The 17,736-nt window shown below is 37.0% G+C and overlaps 1 protein-coding gene and 1 non-coding gene across 18 annotated transcripts in view; both read left to right on the top strand.

The window, feature by feature from the left end:
• Positions 1 to 17,736, top strand: part of FOCAD (focadhesin) — a 317,387-nt gene that overhangs the window by 18,887 nt on the left and 280,764 nt on the right. For 11 of the 17 annotated variants that reach the window (XR_014820926.1, XR_014820919.1, XR_014820920.1 and 8 more), the window contains 3 exons: positions 12,054 to 12,142; positions 14,966 to 15,040; positions 17,539 to 17,693. Coding sequence is in view for 9 of the 17 variants with exons in the window: in XM_021063120.2 (XP_020918779.1) it covers positions 12,086 to 12,142; positions 14,966 to 15,040; positions 17,539 to 17,693 (287 nt within the window). In the remaining 8 variants the exon portion in view is untranslated. Of the gene's footprint in view, positions 1 to 9,710; positions 9,932 to 12,053; positions 12,143 to 14,965; positions 15,041 to 17,538; positions 17,694 to 17,736 lie in introns of all 17 variants that reach the window. The other 6 variants (XR_014820927.1, XM_084983956.1, XM_084983888.1 and 3 more) reach the window with 1 other exon arrangement.
• Positions 12,938 to 13,013, top strand: MIR491 (microRNA mir-491). Its single transcript, NR_038608.1, has one exon. It is a non-coding gene; the product is annotated as a microRNA mir-491 (primary transcript).

Genomic DNA, 17,736 nt, shown 5'->3' with positions numbered 1-17,736 from the left:
AAGTAGCCAATCTTTATCCTTTGCTAGATACTTATTCAACTTAAAATGAATGGTCAATGATGAAATAAAAGTATAAAATCAAAGAACATACACAAATGTGGGGGAGATGTGTTGCTGCTGATGGTGCCATAAGATAGGGTGAAGTTTAGATTGATAATTTTAGTTCTTTGTGCTCAGCATGGAGCAGCCCTTTAATATGTAACTTTTGTACATCAGATTTGATTACATGTTTTTAGGATTGCAATATATGCAAAGGAACAGAGCTATTTGCATATGCTGATGAGCTGCTTTGGGAGCTTGATTTAACACTGTATATCCAAACACAAGTTTTTTTTTTTTTAAGATTTGCTTGATTCCCTGGGATGCAGCAAGATATAATAGAAAGAACAAGATTTTGGGTTCGGGGTTCAGACTAAGAATAATAATAGCTAACATTTTAAAAGTGTTATGTGCCTCATTCTGAGTGAGTAGCTTTAATGGATTATCTTAATTTTACATAAACTCTGTGTCTGCTGTCTTTAGGAGAAGTGGTTAAGAATGTGAGCTTTGACTGTTCCATGTTCTACTTATTACATAATTAGGCAATTAATTTTGACCTCCCTTTGCCTCACTGGTTTTTCATATGAAAATGAGGATAATAATAGTATTTGTGTCATAGGGTTATTTTGAATACTGGGTGGGAGAACATATGTAAAGAGCTTCAACAGTACCTGCCTGGCACATGGTAAAATTTCCAATAAATCCTGACTGTTAATACCACTATATTACCTCAGGCAAGTTACTTCCTCTCTGAGCTCCTATTTTCTCATATGGAAATGGAGTTATTAATACCTGCCTCAGGGAGCTCCCTTTGTGGCTCGGTGGTTAACCAACCTGACTAGGATCCATGAGGATGTGGGTTTGATCACTGGCCTTGCTCAGTGGGTTAAGGATCCGATGTTGCTGCGAGCTGTGGTGTAGGTCACAGCTGAGGCTTGAATCTGGCATTGCTGTAGCTACGGTGTAGGGAGGCCAGCGGCCAGCTCCAATTAGACCCCTTAGCCTGGGAACCTTCATGTGTCCCGGTACGGCCCTAAAAAGGAAAATAAAATAAAATGAAAAACGATGTTAGGACATTTGTCTAAAGGCACATAGCTAGTAAGTGGTAGAATCAAGTCTCCAAGTAGTGTACCATGGAACAAGGAGAACAGACTAGAGAGAGGGAGACCAGGCTTAAATTCATGGTTCAGTCCTAAATAGTTAACACAAGTTTAGGAAACAAAAACAAAAACAAAAACCCTACCTTAGAGTTATTTTGAAGACTCAATGGGATGAGTTAACGTACTTTGTGGATGTGTAGCACATAGGAGCTGTTTCATCCAACAGGGTGCTCTAAATCCTGTGTTGTGGGAGTTCCCACTGTGGCTCAATGGGTTAAGAACCTGACATAATATCCTCGTGGATGCAGGTTCTATCTCTGGCCTTGTTCAGTGGGTTAAGGATCTGGTATTGCTGTGGTGGTGGTGTAGGCCAGCAGCTGCAGCTCCAGTTCAACCCCTAGCCTGGAAACTCCATGTGCTGTGGTCATAATTTTTAGTAACTTGGATTTTAGAAAGTCGTATCTTCTATTTGTAAAGGATGTATTAGTATTTGAATAAAGATTTTCTGTTTTGGTAACTTTACTCAGATTACAAAAACACATGTTCTTATGAAAAAAACTAGAAAATAGAAACAAGCAAAGATAAAAATCACCTATAATTTATATTTTTCAGGCTTTTCTATGTACTTATGTACCCAGAAAACCTGAATTTGAATTTCAGCTTACTTTATGACCTTGGGAAAAGTTATCTATCTTCTCTGTGCCTCAGTTTCTTCTGTTAAATAAGTGCCTATGTCATAGGGTTGTTGTAAGGGTTAATTGAGGTAATAAATGTTATGTGCTGCAAATATTGTCTGGCCCTTGGGAGAACCACACGTGTGGGGTTTTTAAAAAACTTTGTTATGGAAAATTTCAAATACATATAAACATAGAATAGTATTATGAACTCTAATGTACCCTTCTAGTATCAACATTTAGATATTCTTGTTTTACTTATCATTTCCTCTTTTTTTTTTTCCTCTGGAGGGAGACTGGTATACTTCAGTTTGTGCTATATTAGTATTTGCTAAGAAGTAAATTATTTTAGAGAACCAGGGCACAAATTTTGAGTCATTTTTTAAAAGAAGGAAATAAAAATCAAATACCTATAAAATACATTCTGTGGTGTTTTACTAAATTTTAGTTAACTGAATTGTATTTGAAGTAATATGAATATGGAGATTTTAGCTATTCAGATTAGGCATTTATTGGTCAGTGAGGTCTTTAAAATGAGCATCATTTTTGTTGCACATGTACAGTAAAGATTATTTTATATTAACATAAAAATATTTAAAAATGGAACAAATTGAGTATCTTGCGGTGGAGCAAAATATTTAAAAATTGTAACACTGGAAAAAATAATCTCATAAAGGAGCTAATTTGAAGACTTAGATTGGATACTATAAAAATTCTAGAGATAAATCAGTTTTTAGACTTTTTTTTTAAATTTATTGGAGTATAGTTGACTTGCAATGTTGTATTATTTTCAGGTGTACAGCAAAGTGAATCAGTCATAAGTATAAATATATCCATTCTTTTTCCCCATATAGGTTATTACAAACTGTTGAACAGATTTTCCTGTGTTATAGAGTAGGTTCTTGTTAATCATCTATTTTATACAGTAGTGTGTATATGTTATTCCTACTCTCCCAATTTTCCCCTCTTTCCCCCTCACACTTTCACCTATGGTAACATAAGATTGGTTTTTGAAATCTGTGAGTTTGTTTGTAGACTTTAAAAATCACTATTTTTCATCTACATTTCCTTATATATTTGGCATATAGGTACATACACATAAAAGCGACTGTACAAAAGATAATCCAAGAATAACTGGAGAAAGCATTATAACAAATCAGACATTACTCATGTTGTTGGTTTTGTTTTTTACTTAAATGCTTGGTTCTCCTGGACAGTAATCAATTTTAACTTGGAATTTCCTGCCTTTGATCTTATTTTAGACTCCCATTTCAAAATCTATGAGTAAGTAACATGTGATATAACTGAGAAGGAACTGAATTGTAAAGGCAGGAATATGATTGCAATTTGATGTATTTTAGTAAATTGCAGCCGGTGAGATCATCAGAACTCATAGTCACCTAAATTTGCTCAGCATTGAATTTCGGGTCTTAAAATTCCTGGAACATGATGCAGGAATATGAAGCATGCTGGTCACACCTCACTTTACTGATGGTCCAGAGAAAGACTGGGTTGAAGTCAAGAAACCTCCCTTCTCACCTTACCTAGCATGAGTGTCTTTTTGTCAGGTTGCTTAACTCCTCTGACATTGTTGCTTATTTCTCCAATAACAAAAGTACAGAAGGGAGATGCTCTTAGGTCTGCTATATTATTAAAGAACTACCTAGCTGCTGCAACAGAGAGACCCCAAAATGCAACAGTTCAAAGTGGAAGTTTTTTTTTTTTTTCTTTTTCTTGTATAATGATTGGAATTTCAGGCTTGCAGTTCTGCTTCAAACTATCTTAGAGTTTCTTCTTTCTTGTTTCTCCAGCCACATCCTAGAGGCATTGTCTTCAGGTACATAATTGAATCTGAGTTGTTGCCAAGACCTGGTTTCAGCTGTTAAGAGAGTGGAGGAAGCAGTTGCAGCCTGGGATTTGTACTCATGGTCATGTCTGCTCAGACTCCACTGGGGAGAAGTTGGTCACACACATGGTCGTATCTAGCCATCCCTAAAGCTATGAAATGTAATGAAGCCGATCAGGCTACATTTTATTAATTCAGAAGAAAAGCACCAATATTAAAGGATAGCTGTCAGTCTCTGCCACAACTATGCCATTCCTACTTTCACTGATTGACCAAGTGGTTCTGTCGTACCAGCTGGTTGACCTCTGCTTTGACTTGATTTTGAGATTAGTGGTGAACCTAAAAGTATTTCCTACTCTCAGCTTAATTTAATGATGACTTCGTGAATATCATGATTAAACATCACTATTTTCTTCCACTTGCTCCCTAGTACTAAAAACTTTCCATTGCAGTTTCCCCATGATATTTCCACTTTCATGCATCATGTCATTAGGAGAGCTCTACTTGTCATGTCCTATTAATTTGAGAGTGAACGAGCCAGTTGGATTTTTAAAACCTTTGAGGCAAGAACTGAGATTAAGCTTGATTTCTAGCAGATTTCAGGATATAATAAAGGGTAGTGAAACAAAATCTAGCTGCCACATCCTAGAAAGGCTGTGGGACTCACAGGGACTGAGAAGAGATAGGTGAGAAGCTAAGTAGGCAGGAGAACAACGAAGATATAAATATTGGACAGTAAAGCAAAGTGCGTGGTTGAAAAGTTGTCTTTTTTTTTTTCCCCCCTGTTTTAAAGGGCAGAGTGAAACAGCTAGGAGAGTCTGGAATATACCCCTGAGCCACAGTTTTGACAAATGTATAAGATCAGGTCAAATTTCTTGATGGTGCCCATTAGCTTTTCTATAAACCATTAAAAAAAAAAGTAATACATTGTCAAAAATATAAGCCATTAAAACAAGTAAAACATTGTCAAAAATATGTGTTTAAAAATCCTCAGGCTGGAGTTCCCATTGTGGCTGAGCAGGTTAAGAACCCACCTAGTTTCTGTGATGAGGCGGGTTTGATCCCTGGGCTTGCTCAGTGGGTTAAGGATCTGGTGTTGCTGTGACTGTGGCATAGGCCAGCGACTGCAGCTCCTTTTTGACCCCTGGCCTGGGAACTTCCATATACTGCAGTTGTAGCCCTAAAAGCCAAAAAAAAAAAAAAAAAAAAAAATTCTTAGGCTTTTGATACCATAACTTAATTTGTGGAGTAAGAAATTCAGTAAATGCGTAACTCATAATTGGAATAGTTGATAAAGTGTTAGAAAGACCTATACGTTTTATCTCTGAAACAAGGTCCTGTTAATGAAGTTTAACCTTTTATCAGTCTGATGATGGCCTGACTTTTGCAGACTGGCTTCCACAATGTACTCTCTGTAGTGATGACTCCCACCTACCTTTCTTCCCTGAATCCTTCCTGTGGAGAAATTTGGTAGTCAGGACTGCACTGGACAAATCTTTCTCTGTAAGCACTGGATACCTTCCTACCTCCCCCAAACTGGCCTGCATAATTCTTCTGCTAGGTTATTACAGTACTGCACTATCTGTGGTGGTAGATGTGGATGAGGAACTGTGGATATGAAGGGCTGACTAGAACATTTTATGTAGATATTCAATTGTGCAGGGGTTGGTGTCACTAACCCCTGCATCGTTCAAGGTCAACTGTATATAGATTTTTGTTTTTCAGATCATACCCTTCACTTGAAGTTTGACACTGAGTACTTTTGTGTGATGTATGCTGCATATTTTGTATCCTAGGGAAGCTATTGGGAGAGTTGAAAACTTAAGGTGGCTTATCTATTTGCTTCTCCTTTATTCTAGAGTGCAATTGATTTATTTTCTTGGAAGTGTTTTTTTGTGGCTGAAATACCTTGGAAGATCAGATGGTAGCTGCTTAAGTTAAACAAGTTATGCGATATACTTGGAACTTGAAGACTTCATTAAAAATTCTCTTTCTGATTTAGATTCATTCAAACAGACAAAAAAGACACAATGATAGGTTGGAGACAAATCTTTTTAAATCAAACACTTTTTTGGAACATGTAGTTTATGGAGCATATTGTGACTGGTTTCCTTTTAGTAAAGAATGCCATGGTAAGAAGTAAGACATAAATTGTTTTCTTTAATGTATGAACTGCCCAGGGGACATTGAGTTTAAAAATAAAGTTGGACACATGCTGCACTGCGAATGCTAAAGCAAACATACGTACTCTTTTTTTTGAAATTCCCTGAGAAAATATGATGTTTTGATACCTTGAAAGGCCAAGTGGTTGTGATTAACTTCAAAATATGTCTCCATCAGATGAAAGACACTTGCAGCTTGTAGCCCAAAGACAGTAAATCAAGGATGATATCAAATCATCTTGCAGCTTAAGTAGTGGTTTTGAGAATGCCTTAATGGCCATTTGTTAGGAAAGATAAAGTTACTGTAGCTTTTAAAAACTTATTTACTTTATAAAGTGTTGCATCAAAATAAGGGCTTCCTTTTGTAAGCTTAGGTATTTGTCATCCACCCTTGGATAATTATGACCAAAACAGTACTCTTTTACTCCACTGGCCCACCTCCTGGAGACAAAGTTATCTTTCTGGACAGTTAGGTTTCTTCATAGCCATAGTACAATATTAGCCTAACCAGCTCCTTGTCTGGTTGTCAAAGCATTTTGGGATTCCATCTATTATTCAGGCCTAAATAAGAGCGTATAACCCCACATTTCCTTCTCTTTAGCTCTATCACTGCTGACATTTGGGTAAGTATATTCTGTGATAAGTTGATAACCATCTGCTACTCTGGATACTCTAAAGTTGACTTTTATTGAGTTAGGTTAGATCATCAGAAGACTCTGTACTTCGACCCTATTACCTGAGGATTTTTTTTGGCTGAATTACATGTTATAACCATTGCTTTATCCAGGGCTTGTTTAAAATAGAGGTAGCATAAAATTTCTTTTTTGCTTATATTACTGAGAGTATTAGTTATTACATCAGTCTGTGTCCCATATGTAATGGGAGAGTTTTCCTTCAGAGTTTAGGGGCATAAAAAAGTTTCTATGATAAAGAGAACTTTCTATCTTTTAAATAATAAAACCTGTATGATTTATCTTATTTATATATTTACTTGTGCTTGGATGCACAGGAACAAATTAGAATGTCGATTATAGCAGTTTTTAATCAACCCATTTTATAAATTAATTAAATAAATAGTCAGGATGTAAACAAAGAGTCAGTAAACTACAGCACGCCAGCCTTCTGGTTTTTGTAAATAAAGTTTTATTTGAGCATGGCTTTGGTCATTAGTTTCTGCCTTGTCTGTGGCTTGTGACTGCTTTCCTGCTATAGTGGCATACCCGAGTACTTGCTATCTGACACTTTACAGAAAAAAATTAACCATCCTAATGTAAATAGTCACATGATAGTATGGGTCAGCCATATAATCATATAGCTAGTATGGGTCTTCATGCAATAACATTGAAGAAATATAAAGCAAGATGGTTACTATAAGATGTGGCCATTTTTTTCTTTTTATTCTTTTTTTTTTTTTTTTTTTTTTTTTTAAGGGCCACACCTGCAGCATGTAGAGGTTCCCAGGCTAGGGGTGGAATCGGCAACAGTAACAGCAACATAGCATCTGAGCTGCAACCTACACTACAGCTCACGGCAACACTGTATCCTTAACCCACTTGAATGAGGCCAGGGATTGAACCTGCATCCTCATGGATCCTAGTTGAGTTCGTTAACTGCTGAGCCATGAAGGGAACTCTCAAGATGTGACCTCTTTGGAAGGGCTTAACAGAGAAGATGTGCCATGCAAGGAATTTCATCTTTAAATAGTAGGAACATACAGAGGAGGACATTTTATGTGGGAGAGAACAGCATAAATCAAATCCTTTAGGAATGAGGATATTTTTGCTCAACGTGGGACTATTTTGAAAGTGGTTTTAGCCAGACTGGAATTAGACAACGTCAGAAATGAAGTCAAATGTGTGAGACTTTTGTTGTAGACTTAAAAGCTGGGAATCAGAATTTGCATTTCATCTGACAGGCTATTGAAAACCCAGTCTGAATTCTTTACAGGGAAAAGTTGTTATGGAGATAGCATTTTAGCACAGTTCATCTGACAGCAGTGTATGGATTGAACTCAAGCATGGAGAAACCCAAGCCTAAGCAGTTCCTAAAGGAAACCTCTGGTGAAGAACCAAGATGATGAGTAGAGAAGTGGAGAGGGAAGGTAGACTCTGAGACGCTGGAAGGAATGAAGCTGACTTTGTGACTGGATTTAGAGAATGTTGTTGAATAAAATTGTGAGAGGAGAACTGGGAAAAGATGCACTAAAATGGGAACGGTTTTTATGAGTTAAAATATGTGTGTTGTTTTTAACATCTTCAATTTCTGGTGTTTTAGAGCCTTGTGTGTGTGAGAGAGAGAGGAGGGAAGTGTTTGGGGATAGGGACTAGATGAAGCCTCTAGGGCAGGTTACACGAAGGAAGCACAAGGCAAGAGGCTTGGGAGCACATTCATGAAGGAGGATGGCACATGAGAAGCAGAGTGGACAGAAGGAAAGGAGGAGCCAGTAGAGCAGCGTCTGCCAAGGTGTATTCCAGGAAAGACTGGTTTGTAGCCTGTTAACAGGATTTGTAGAAAAAAGGGGGCCGTGACCAGATAAGTTTGGTAAACTTTGGGTTAAGCAAAGTTAATCAAACTTCTTGCTTTAGAACCTCCCAGATTCTTCAATAACATGCACCGCTGTTTGTGTCACCAACTAAGATCTGTCTCTTTGATTGATATATTTGTGTATCCAGCTTTCTAATGACATCTCCACTTGGATATTTATGACGGCCTCTAAAACTTACCTGTCTGTCCAAAATGGAATTCCTGTCTTCCCTCACAAAACTTGTTTCCCTATATCAGTTGATGGCAACTCCATTTTTTCCTATTATTAAAAAATGCCATGATAAGTAATATGTAAATGGTTTTGCTTAATGTGGAAAATGCTCAAAGGAATTGAAGTTAAGAACACTCAGATTGGGGTTCTTGTCATGGCTCAGTGGAAACGAATCCGACTAGTATCCATGAAGATGCAGGTTCAATCTCTTGGCCTCGCTCAGTGGATTAAGGATCTGGCATTGCCATGAGCTGTGGTGTAGGCCAGCAGCTGCCGCTCCAATTAGACCCTAGCCTGATAACCTCCATATGCCAAGGTTGCGGCCCCCAAAAAAAGACAAAAAAAAAAAAAAAAAAAAAAAGGAGTATTCAGATCAAAAACCTTGGAATCCTTTTCGACCCTTTCTCTTATACACTCATCCAATCCATTAGCAGCCACATTGGCTCTACCTTTGAAGATATCCAGAGAATGACCACTTCTCATCTCAAGTGATTCTATTTTTTTTTTTTTTTTTTTTTTTTTTTTTTTTGTCTTTTGTCTTTTTTGTCTGTTGTTGTTGTTGTTGCTATTGTTGCTATTTCTTGGGCCGCTCCCGCGGCATATGGAGGTTCCCAGGCTAGGGGTTGAATCGGAGCTGCAGCCACCAGCCTACGCCAGAGCCACAGCAACGCAGGATCCGAGCCGCGTCTGCAACCTACACCACAGCTCACGGCAACGCCGGATTGTTAACCCACTGAGCAAGGGCAGGGACCGAACCCGCAACCTCATGGTTCCTAGTCGGATTCGTTAACCACTGCGCCACGACGGGAACTCCAAGTGATTCTATTAAAATCTTACCATTTTAACTATTTCATTCAGGATAAATCCATCAGTTTTTCCAAGGCCTACAAGCCTTTTTTGGTTTTGTTTCTTTTCATTGACTCTGATTTACTATTCTCTTCCTCCTTCACTCTGTTCCTGACTCATCTTTTTGTTCTTTCTGGGACAGATCTTAAGCCCTTTATTAGCTTAGGGCTTTTGCACGCAGTTTCCTGTGCTTATGACACTCTTTGCCCGGATTATCAGTACGGCTAACTAACTCCTAAATATCACCCACTCTAGAAGGTGACTATTTACCCATGACATTTTTCACAGAACTAGAACAAACAATCCAAAAATTTATATGGAACAACAAAAGACCCAGAATCGCCAAAGCAATCCTGAGAAACAAAAACCAAGCAGGAGGCATAACTCTCCCAGACTTCAAGAAATACTACAAAGCCACAGTCATCAAAACAGTGTGGTACTGGTATCAAAACAGACAGACAGACAGACCAATGGAACAGAATAGAGAACCTGGAAATAAACTCTAGAAGGTGACTACCATACTTAAATAAAAATCGTGTCCATCTCCCATTTTTCATCCCCTCTCTACTCTATTGGCTTTACTTTTTTTTTTTTTGCATTTTTATGTAAGTTTTTTTGAGATATAATTGATAGAACTGTATAAGTTTAACGTGTACAGCACAGTGATTTGGCTTACATACATCGTGAAATGATTACCACTATGAGTTTAGCGAACATCTATTATTTTGTATGGATACAAAATTAAAGGGATAGAAAAGATTTTTTTTTTCTTTTTCACGAGAACTCTTAGGATTTACTCCTTTAACAACTTTTATATATAAGATCCAGCAATGTTAATTAGATTTTACATGTTGTACATTATATACTTAGTACTTATTTATCTTATAACTGAAAGTTTGTACATTTTGACTGTCTTCATCAAGCTCCCCTTCCCCCTGCCTTTGTTTCCACCTGCAAAATAAATGAGTCACAGGTATGAAATGTATAGTGTGAGGAACATGTCAATAATTATGTAATATCTTTGTATGGTGATGGTAATTAGACTTATAGTGGTGATCATTTTGAAGTGTGTAGAAATATCAAATCATTGGGTTTTGTAACAGGAACTAACATCATGTTGTAGATCAATTACAAGCTCATAGAAAAAGAGATCACATTTATTTTTTTCCTTTGTGCTTATCACCTTCTAACATGTTTTATGTGTTATTGCTATTATTATTATTATTTTTTTATTTACTGCTTGCCTCTTCCCACTAGACTGTTAGCTCTATGAGGAGTTTTTGTCTTATTTAGTTCACTGTTGTAGCCTAAGCACCTAAAGCAGTGCCTGACACACAATAGTCACCTATTAAGTGTTTGTTAAATGAGTATGACTCTTCAAGATGGCAACATATGTCACTACAAAATTCTTTTTTCCTCTATCTATCTTGGGTTTTCCAGAGACACACTTTGGCAAATTCTTTTACGATGAAGACAATTTCAAGAACGGTGAGATTAACACAACCGGGAAGTTGAAATTTTAACCTACTTAAAAGCTAATGAGTAGATTTAGAGAGGGCACATGGTTTGCAGTCTTAGAACATGTTGTTTTAGTGCTGTGAAATGTCCACTTTAAAGGACTAAAATTGAAACTAGAAGTTGAGGAAGAAAGGTAGGATAAATTATTCAGGAGTCTAACTTTGGAAGAAAAGTAGAAAGAGCCACAAGTTCAACACAAGGTGCCTCCATATTTGAGATCAGGAGAGCTTGGTTTTGTTGCCTGTTGTTTTTATAAGGTAACTTAGAGTACTGTACTGACATAAACATTTTTTAAAGTTATGCTGTAATACATAGATAGCTTAAAGCATCCTATTTTTCAAAGCGGTATAATTTTGTGGGTTAAGTGCTGCATGGGAATTGGATAAATTGAGATAGATCCTTGGGAAATTAATTCTGTGCCTCCACTTTACCACCTCGCCCTCCTCCATCCTTTTTGCTTGATTTGTTGTTGATTTGTTGTTGTTGTTGTACTTGAGAGCCCAGTAGGAATGAGAGGTGTGATGTAAATATTAAAAGTTGGTGCTAATTGCTTGCTTGTACCTCTTTTAGAAGACAAGCGATCTGTTTTGTTGTGTGTTTCTCTGTTATTTCTATACTGCCTGAAAAAAGCTCACCTAGGCTTTACACTTGTCACTAACAGTTAGATTCACGCTTAAAATGAAAGCTTGTACCAAAGTAAGGCATAGTTTAAACAACTTGTGAAAGTTTGATTTTTTTTTTCTCCCTTAGAAGTTTTGAACCACAGAAGAATTAATTTCTATTTCAAACATGTGCTTGAATATTTAAAATCATGTTATTTAGGCTTGAGCCTTTGGATTTTTTGTTTGTTTCTGTAGAATGAATTCATCTATTTCAGGATTAGCTTTAATGGGAAAAACTAAGAGCAGTTGAGCATTTTTAGTTTGTTTATCAGTCATGGCATTTGAGGGCTGAAGTGGTTAACTGTGAAAATTATGCCAAGGATGATTCTGCAGAGCTCTGTGCTTTATTTCTATTGTTGTCTTTGGAATGAATTACTTTCATGTTATTTGACAAGCAATTGGTTTGAACTGCTTTTCTGGACTAACAAATATTCTTTTGTTTTGGTTACAGAATCTGCATACATACATGTAAGAGAAGCAAAAATGTCAGATGATATCAGGAAAAGGTTTGAATTTCCAAATTCTCTTATCCAGTCACAGGTAATTTTATCTGTCTGTCTGTCTGTGTATCTATCTATCTATCTCTCTCTCTATCTATCTATCTTTCTATTGTCCTTCATGGTAACAAATGAACCATTTTGTTGGTTGTTAATTGAACTTTATATTTTTAACATTAAATATCTTGTTCATCTGTATATAGAGGTATACATTATTAAACAGCTTTTATATTAGTAAATTTGAAAATTTTTATTTGTAATAGCAATTGACCAGTCTGCTTTTATTTATGTCATACTTTTCTTAGAGACAAAAAACTTGATTTAACTCCTGAATATATATTTTTGGTCTATAATTCATTATTGGGAACAGAAGTAAATGGTTGTACTTCCACAGTGTATGAAAGGTTAATATTTAAAAAGGTATATTGTACCTCAGTACAACTACTGAGAATAATTAATTTTTATTTTTTTCAATTATAGTTGATTTACATTGTTCTATCAATTTGTGCTGTAATAGATTTTTATAATAATTACTTGCAGTAAGTAAAATATCCTCTATTGAAAAATTGGATCTGAATTCTGACTCAGGTGGTAAATTGTGAAAATTTATTTTAGAAGAGCTTTTCAGTTATTAGGGTTAAAATGAAAAGGGTTTTCTGATTAACCTGCAGCTAACTAGAAGCACTCTGGTTCATCAAGCTACCATAATAGCTTACTGTTTTTTCTTGTGAGTGTAAAGCTAAGGGACCAGCAGAAGCCTTCCTGAAGACTTACCAACATACCGCGTCTTGGATACTTGCAGCAGTTACCTTCGGAGATGCCTGCTGTGGGAATTGACTTAGCTGGGTAGTGGGGAACCCTTCCATGAGGAGTAGAACACTCCTTATGCAAGATTCCCTTCTACCTGACTGGGTTGGAGTCATATCCTGTGCAGCACAGGTGCTTACCATGAAGAAGATGAAGGCTTGGAGGATACCGTCCACAATTTTAATTTTTCTGTGCCTGGAGTTCCTTCATTAGCATAGATAAATCAAGAAATGCCTATGTATGTTGCTCTTAATTCAAATGAAGAGTGTATATGTATTTTTTAGTGTATGGTATCTATTTAAACTGTTTTGTTATGGAAAACTTAAGTAGCAACATAAGCTAATTTGTACTGGGATTTTGTATTATAAGATCAGGTTAGGCTCTATTCTGTGAAGTGTTAGAGGGATCAATTGAAAGGTAAATTAGAGAAATTGAATTTGGTGGGCAGTGAGGGGATGTTTATCATTAAACGTATGTTCTTTTAGTCCTTTTTCTAAATATGGACAGTAGCTTTTTTTTGGCCTTGTTGTGTTTCATATTGGTTTTATTAGGCTTTGCAATTGTGCCCTGCCCTCTGTGAATACTTCTTTTTGTTCTTTTGTAACCACTGCTCAGTGTTAGCACCATATTTCATTGATTAACACACATTTTTTTTTTGCATTTTAATGTATGTGAAACTCGACTGCATCTAGTAATTGATGGCAGCAGTTATTAGATACTTGGTATTGCCTGCACATTTATGAACTTGGCCAGGATTTTCTGAAAGAATCTGAAAAAGCTTTTTCATTAATATGAAATCAAGATTTTAAATTATAAGCAGCATTGTATAACATTGATTACTTGGCAGCCTTTTTTAATTTCTTAGTAGTACATAAAATAATGGTGCATCTTGGCAATTGACAGCCAGTTACACTCAGTGAAATATGGTATATTTTGTAAACAGGAACTGAAATCACTTACTGGTCCTTAATTCTTGCTACTGAACCTTTAACCAGGAGATGAAAGACAGTTCATTAATTGAAACTTAGGATTCATGTAAATGAGTGACTTGTATTGTAAAACTGAGACCATCAAGGATTGAAGTCTTAAATCAATTCCTATGTGTGAAATAGAAAAAAAAAAAAAAAAAAAAAAAAGGAGTAGGTGCTGTGTTTTTATTTGACCTTTTCTGGAGACTTTGCAAGACTGACAGATATTTATAGCCATAGCAGACATTGGTCTCAAGTGCAGGATGAACATTTGTTGCCGTAGCAAAACCGTACATAGAAAGACTTTTGTTGTTAGCCTGTGGCTCTGAACAACTAGGAAAATGGAGTTGAGGTGATAGGAGGTAAAGAGATTAATGTATTTATGGAATTAGCACACTTATAAGAATCTTAGTTTTAATTTTGTTTTTTAATTATAGTTGTTAATTTTGGGTTTTTTGACCAAAGACGGATATGGGAAAATTTTAGAGATTTATGAGACTAAAAGCTTATTAAGGGGATAAAAACCTATGGAAAACCAATAAAGAAATTAAATCATAGAGCCTCGAGGAGGGAGAACAGTCATGACATGTGGCAGGGGTACCTGTTGGTTCAAATGTGTGTGGGCCATAGTCATAAAGATGGGGATGAGTTTACTCCATCTTCATTAAGGGCATGATGAAGCATGATGTATTTCATTTAGATGCAAAGGTGATTTTAAAAGCTGTGGAGTTTCTCATTTGTCTCATGGTTTAATGGATTAAGCAATCTCAAGTTATTTCTAATACAAAGTGACAGCAACTTAAACTGAAGATCCAGCAATTTTCTTAACATCTATGAACTATAGTTTGCTTACTGGGATAAAATGTGGGGTAAAACTGCTTACCTTGAGGGTTGTTATGAAGATAAGACATGATGTATGTGAAGTGCCAAATTCAGTACCTTCCACATAGCACATACTCTATGAATGGAAATGTTATTACCAAGTGGCTGGCATACTCATATCAACTAGTATAGCTGTTAGTTACCTGCACATTCACTATTGAGAGAGAACTTCTGGGGAATGAATTCATTAATCTTGTTTGCTTTTTTAGGCTGTGGGTCATCTTATTGCTGCAGTTCTAAAGGAAAATGGTTTTTCAGAAAAGATCCACCAGTCCACAAACCAGGTCTGTATTTAACTTTGTGCTTTAGTTCTGTTCAGATATTGCTGCTAACTGGATCATATATGCACTTCTTTTGTTTTCCTCATAGTTCAGGTCGCTATAGAAATTCTTTTGAATTGTGAAAAGTTTATTGCTTTTTTTAAAATTTTTTTGGTTTTGCCAAATTTTAAACTTTAAGATTTTTTTGCAACAGACTCCAGGAATGAGATGGAAAAGGGGTGAAGAGTATTCTTATGACTATTAATGAAAAGTAACATGGATAGAATGAGATAAGCCATGCTGTAGAGAAGGCTGATAGGGTTACTGCAGAGGAATCTTTTTGTTTAATGAAGAAAGTGCACCTCAGGGCTCTGTTTGGGTACAGCAGATTTCTCCTGCTTTAGGTAGCTCCAAATATGAGTTCTTAGTTGGTAAGGTCATGCATGCATTGACAAGTAAGTAGAGCTGGAGGGAAAATTCTGTACCATTCATATGCAGGCAAATGCTAAGAGTTGAAGCAATGCCAGATTACTGTGATATTTCCTACCTGGGTTTCAGTTTACCAGTGCTGTGTATTTTGACATGCTGATTGGAAACTGCTTGAGTTGGTCCTCTAAGGTAAACTCTATGGAGAATATAGGTGATGAAAATAAGATTTTTTTTTCATAATAGAAATAAATTGTTTCCTTTCTCTCACATTCCTTTTTATTAGCTGCTCCAAGTTACATCTCTTTACAGCTTCTGCTGAAATGTTGAAGTCAGTGTAAGTGCCTACTTCACTAATTGGCATTTATCTGCTGTTTGTATGTAGTCATATAAATTCATATAAATTAGGTTTTCTGAGAACCCTGATCTTAATCCTGCCTATGATCGCATTATGTGCTCTGAGAAGATCTAGTGGTTTTACTTAAACCGCCAGGATTTATGAATGTCAAATCCCTGTAAAGAAATGTTTCCTCTTCTACTAATAAGTGAATGCTTACTTCCATGAGGGCACAGTGTTCCCTGAGGCAACAGTTTTTTATTCTTTTATTTTGTTATTGTGGCTTAGTCACCCTTTGGTATTGTCCATACAGGTGAATAAAATTTCCTTCAGATTAAAAGAAATGGAATATAAACATTTCTTTCCATCAGTGGCTGTTCACCATATTGTTTTGCTTATAGGGGGATCCTAAGATTGAAAAGTTCTCAGAGCCAGCTACCGCCAGAAAGTGGGCACAATGTAATGTTAATTATTCTTTTAGTTATTCTGTGGAAGCTGAGGATCTTAATTTTTTTTCCTCCAGATTGTATGTTTCCCTAAATGATGTCAGGAGGAAAAAAAATAGCTTTATTGTGTGTTCTTTAAAAACAAAAAGCAAAAGTAAATCCCCCAAGCCACATGTAAAATCTAAAAGAACTTAAGCCACAATACATTCAAATACAGGTTTATTATTAGCAGTGAACCTTTTTTTTTTTTTTTTTTTTTTTTGAGGTGGGGGTGGAGGTGTCATGGGCTCTTGAGAAAGTTAGAAACACTAGAACTTCTGCTTTTTCAAAATAGAGGACTTATATGTGTCCTGGTGCTTTTTTATCAAAGATGACAGGTTCACAGTGTGAGGGGAAAAGGCACTATTTCTTCCTTGAGTGAAACAGTTTTCTAGGCTTCTGTTGGTAGTCATGGAACCAGCAGCTTGCTCGTAGCCTGTCCTACTTTTCTCTCCTTCCTCTGGGCCCACTGTCAGCTTCAGTCAGTTGGGGCAGGGACATTGTCAAGGACAGGAGGGTGGCATGTGGGCGATACAGGTTGGTGGGAGGAGAGCAGGGTCATTTTCTGAAAACATTACTGCCATTTAGGGCTTGAAGCATAGGTATGATTTGGAGTTCAACTCTGACTAACTGATATGCTAATCAGTGTCCGACTAAATGGCTTTGTAAAAGCACAGTGCTAGAGTGAAGTCATAGTTTTTTTTTTTTTTTTTTTTGTCTTTTGTCTTTTGTTGTTGTTGCTATTTCTTGGGCCGCTCCCGCGGCATATGGAGGTTCCCAGGCTAGGGGTCTAATTGGAGCTGTAGCCACCGGCCTACGCCAGAGCCACAGCTACGCGGGATCTGAGCTGCGTCTGCAACCTACACCACAGCTCAAGGCAACGCCGGATCGTTAACCCACTGAGCAAGGGCAGGGACCAAACCCGCAACCTCATGGTTCCTAGTCGGATTCGTTAACCACTGCGCCACGACGGGAACTCCCCTGAGGTCATAGTTTTGATCTTCTCATAGTTATGTTGCTTTAACTCAGGTCATAACTCTGCAGCCTTACTTTGCAGCAAAGACACCAGATGAGAGAGAGCTGCCGTACCAAAACACATCCATTACCTCTCTTGAAAAACTGACTTTAGTGTCTCCTACAAATGGTGTGACATAGCATCATTTTGGTAGGAGAAAGCTGGCCTTCTGGGAACAGATCCCTTTGATGAATGGCTGGGAGTGTGTGTGCATTTGCTGCTCATCATACTTGTGTTTTAATTGCTGGTTTGATTTCAGACTCCTGCTTTGAACTTACTGTGGGAGAAGTGTTGCAGCGAAAATGTTGTGGTTCGAACAGCCTGCTGTGAGGGTCTGGTGGCCCTTGTTGCTCAGGATCACGCGGAGTTCAGCTACGTTCTCAATGGGATACTCAACCTGATTCCATCGACCAGGTCCTCTGCCCTTCATGCTTGCTCAGTTAACAATTTAAATTTT

The sequence above is a fragment of the Sus scrofa genome, chromosome 1, assembly GCF_054392235.1.
Source record: "Sus scrofa isolate SSC_HxYL_T2T_F1_AM1 chromosome 1, Sscrofa_HxYL_maternal_Yorkshire_Landrace_v2.0, whole genome shotgun sequence".
Lineage (NCBI taxonomy): Eukaryota > Metazoa > Chordata > Mammalia > Artiodactyla > Suidae > Sus > Sus scrofa.
This window is presented reverse-complemented; position numbering and strand designations above follow the sequence as displayed.